We start from the raw sequence: 3908 nt of genomic DNA, 5'->3' as shown, positions 1-3908 counted from the left end.
ATCGATAATCCCCCTGTATAACTTTTTTCGCTCCATGACATAGACCTAGTGCTGAAGTTGAAATCAAACGCACTAATTGAATGTCGAGTCCGAGAGTCCAAATTTAGGTTATGTTCAAACCTCGACCGGTACTGGGCACCAAAGTTTAAATTTGAGCCAAAGACAAATTAATGTCTGCCCATAGATGCTTCGGGAACATCGTAGTAGCCTCTTTGTAACACGCTAGTAAACCCACCGCACAACTGTGTAGTAGGACTTTCTACTTTAACTTTGGTTCCCATATTCCCATAACGATGGTTGAAGATGGGTCAAATCCATCAGCCTCGGCGAACTTGACATATAACTCCTTTACATCATTTTTGCTTGAGTAGTGTGATGATATATCGAGATGGACCTCACCAGTCACGTCGAATAGCTCATACCTATAGGGGTCAATGGAGGCAAGAAATCTGCATTGCAACTTCAAAATTCTTCCCCAAGTCAGTCCTTCGACTTTCCTCTTGATTATGGTCCGTAGCTCACGCAATTGAATGGTAAGACTAAACGCCAATTCCACGGACTTCACTCCTACAAACACCACCCCAACCACTGTATTATAGATTTGACCATCGACTCATTTCAATATCGGTCACGAATTGGATTAAAAAAAGTGAAAAAAAAGTAGAGGAATGTCCAAAGAAGAACACACAACTTTCATGAAACGACTATTTGGTGTTTGATATTAATTTCATGCGTATTTAAATTATGAAAAATTTGTCCCTTTTATAGGAAAATAATATAGGGAGAAAGGGAATACGTGCTTCAAAATTCGTTTGCGAATGCACGCATTCATTGAATTTTGTATGATACAAGTGCACCAGAATATTTAAAACGTATTCAGTAGTCATATAAATTTCAGCCTACCCATGCTCCTCAGGTATTCTGAAAAAGTTACTTTAATGTGCAATAGGAAATAAAAATGTTAAAGAAAGCACGCCCAACCTCGAGGAGCTTTCATGGCCAGCTTGGCGCACTTTCCTGCCACGTCAGTAGGAAAGCTCCCCTAGGTGTGCATGCTTTCTCTAACATTTTTCTTCTGCCAAACATTAAAAGTGCTTGATTATTTATATTTTTCAGCCACTTTAACCATGTTTCGAATATATTCATCGACTTGTGCAGTATGTTTTCAATGAAAGAAAATTTTACTTTATGTGTGAAGGACTACGTGGAGGTCTTAGTTGATGGCCATTATGCGTTAATGGATCGGGGTATAATCGGGAAGCCAGTTGACGGTCGTTAGGTGACCACAAGCTCAATCTTTTCGGATATTAGAAAATGATGCCCTATAAATACCATACATAAGTCTAAGGGCATAATCATATGGAAAAACTCTAGGGTTTCCCACTATAATAGGCGTAATGTTTTTCTTCGTTTCCAGGCAATCGATAACTTTAACCTTCCTTCTTATTTGAAGTTTGGGACCGTTGTGGACGCAAGAGGACTCTCAAACCGGAATCGACTATTGTAGTGCAGTAAAGGTTGTGCTCTGTTTGGGGCGATGATGGTTGTCATTTTTAAACAACCCATTAATAACTGCAATCACTATCGCATTGACCTGAGTTTGACCTCTACTGTACCAGAACATCCTCTCTCCACTTGAGAGCCCTCTTGTGTCCACCTCGGTGTCAACTTTCAGATAAGAATGAAAGATTGAAGATATCAATTTCTTGGAAATAAAGAAAAAAATACATTGATTACACTGGAAGTCCCCTAGAGTTTTTTCATATGATTATGGCTTCAATCTTATGCATGGCATATAAAAGGCATCATTTGCAGGCATCCAAAAAGCTTGAAATCCTGACCACGTATTGACTATCACTTGGCCCCCCGTCTATACTCAAACTCGTGACCACATTACGGCAGCCAACTGGGATCTTCACTTAGACTTGGACCCCTGATCGTATCAAGAATTATTACCCTGAAACCTAATTTCCCCACAATGAGTTTCTGGGATGATGATCCTATCCCACCATGACATATGAAATATATGTGTTCTGAGGTGCATTATCACATCCTCGACCCTTCAAATTTACCTACGAACTTTCGTGATTTTAGTCAAAAACCCTAAACCTTAAAACTTAAATCTCAAAATCCTAATCTTAAGAAAATTATAAACCCTAACCCTAGGAAAGAAAAAGAAAAAGCGTGTTTAGCTGGCTACGCTTTCCCGCTACATATGTAGAACACACACTTAAATAAACGTGCTTTTCATTTCTCTATCCTAAAATTAACCTATTTACCTAAATAAAAAAACCAACCTAAAAGCCAAATAACTGCCTTTACATCTAATTTATCCCTATGTCAATATGTAAATGGATCCATTTTGCTTTGTTTCGACTTTCATGAAATATTTTACCAAGACAAATTTTAAAAAAGCAAATTAAATTTTCGTTATTCCAATTTATCAAAATACTTTTTACGAAACAAGCAAAAAATTATGATGAAAGGAAAATTTTAAAAATGAAATTATTTAAGATACTAACAATAACAAGAATTAATAAATGGGAAATAATGATAGACGTGATTTGGGCTTGATTTAAGACTCGTGGCCGCAAGCAGCGGTCCTAATTCTCTCTCCTATCCTTCATCTTGTCTACCTCTTCTCAGCCCCTCGCCCTTCTTTCCATTCCCCCTTTCTCTTTTTCTTTTTCTTTTTCTCTTTTTCTTTTCTTTTCTTCTCTGAAAAATAAAAGAGAGCGAGAGCGAGAGCGAGAGCGCTAAGTTATATCTATATATCTATAAATATATATTATGAATAATAAGTTGTCGTCAGGAAAACGTTCAGGCAATTCAATGAAGAGGACGACAAGCGTGACAGGGGGGTCCATCCCAATTATATCCAATGGTTCTCCCTCTAGACTAAGCCCTTTGCCTGAATTCCCAAAAGACAACTTTGTTTTTGATGAAAATTTCTTGTCCTTGTTGTCGCCAACAAGTGCAAATTCTGGAAGGTTTCCTGTTGCTGAAACTGCTCCTTTCTTGCGCTTTTGTTGCCTTTGTAATCGCGGCTTGGCCCCTGCTCGTGATATTTATATGTATAGGTATATTCCTTTTCCCTTGTTCTAATTATTTTTTCAATCTTTTTCCTTGTTTTGAGATAATAAGGCTTATGAGAAATCAATTCTTATTGTTGGTTCTTGTTTTTCTTTCTTCAGCCTGTTATTAATACAACAATACTAAAAAATGCAGGGGGGATACAGCGTTTTGCAGTGAAAATTGCAGGGAAAAGCAGATGAAGCTAGACGAAAGACAAAGACGATTGAACATGGTAGCTGCAAAGAAACAAGACCTCCATTCATCTTCAACCACCACGACCTCCACCACGGCGGCTCCTCCCTCAACCGAGACTGTCGTTGCTGCTTGAAATTTCAACTTCATTCATTATCATCAATTCATGATTCAGGTGGAGTAATCTCAAAATATATATCATTAAAAAAGCGAGGGGCAGAATTCAAACCCACCTAACAAAACAAAACGTATATTTATTTATTTTTAAGTCACAATGTTTGAATTTAATAATATAATATATCTTCATAATCATATTTTTTTTCTTCTTAAAATTCATTATGATTTGTACGCTTCCACTATCTATTCACCTATTCAAATATGAAAAAAGATTGTATAAGAACGTGAATCTACGCCGTTTTTATAAGAGAATAATAAATTAATTTTTTTGTTTTAATTTTTAGTATTTTTATAAAAAAAATTAAATAAAATTGTAATTTTACATTATTCTTATATAAATTAGAATTTTTTTTGAAAATTTAGAAAAAAAAATCTAATTTATTATTCTCTTATTGAAAAGAGATAAAGGTGACGTAGAATGACAGATTTATATAATATATTTCTTTCAATCCAACTAAAACTAC

At 36.0% G+C, this 3908-nt stretch overlaps 1 protein-coding gene across 1 annotated transcript; it reads left to right on the top strand.

Annotated features, from left to right (window-relative positions):
- Positions 1-2538: 2538 nt before the first annotated feature.
- Positions 2539-3579, top strand: LOC107939092 (protein INCREASED RESISTANCE TO MYZUS PERSICAE 1). The gene is made up of 2 exons (XM_016872372.2): positions 2539-3080; positions 3229-3579. Exons 1-2 carry the CDS (start codon positions 2791-2793, stop codon positions 3401-3403), a joined length of 465 nt encoding a protein of 154 aa, XP_016727861.1. The 5' UTR covers positions 2539-2790; the 3' UTR covers positions 3404-3579.
- The last annotated feature ends 329 nt before the right edge of the window (positions 3580-3908 follow it).

Source organism: Gossypium hirsutum, chromosome A11, assembly GCF_007990345.1.
Source record: "Gossypium hirsutum isolate 1008001.06 chromosome A11, Gossypium_hirsutum_v2.1, whole genome shotgun sequence".
In the NCBI taxonomy this organism is placed as follows: Eukaryota; Viridiplantae; Streptophyta; class Magnoliopsida; order Malvales; family Malvaceae; genus Gossypium; species Gossypium hirsutum.
Note: the sequence above shows the minus strand (reverse complement) of the source record. Positions and strands in the feature narration are given on the sequence as shown.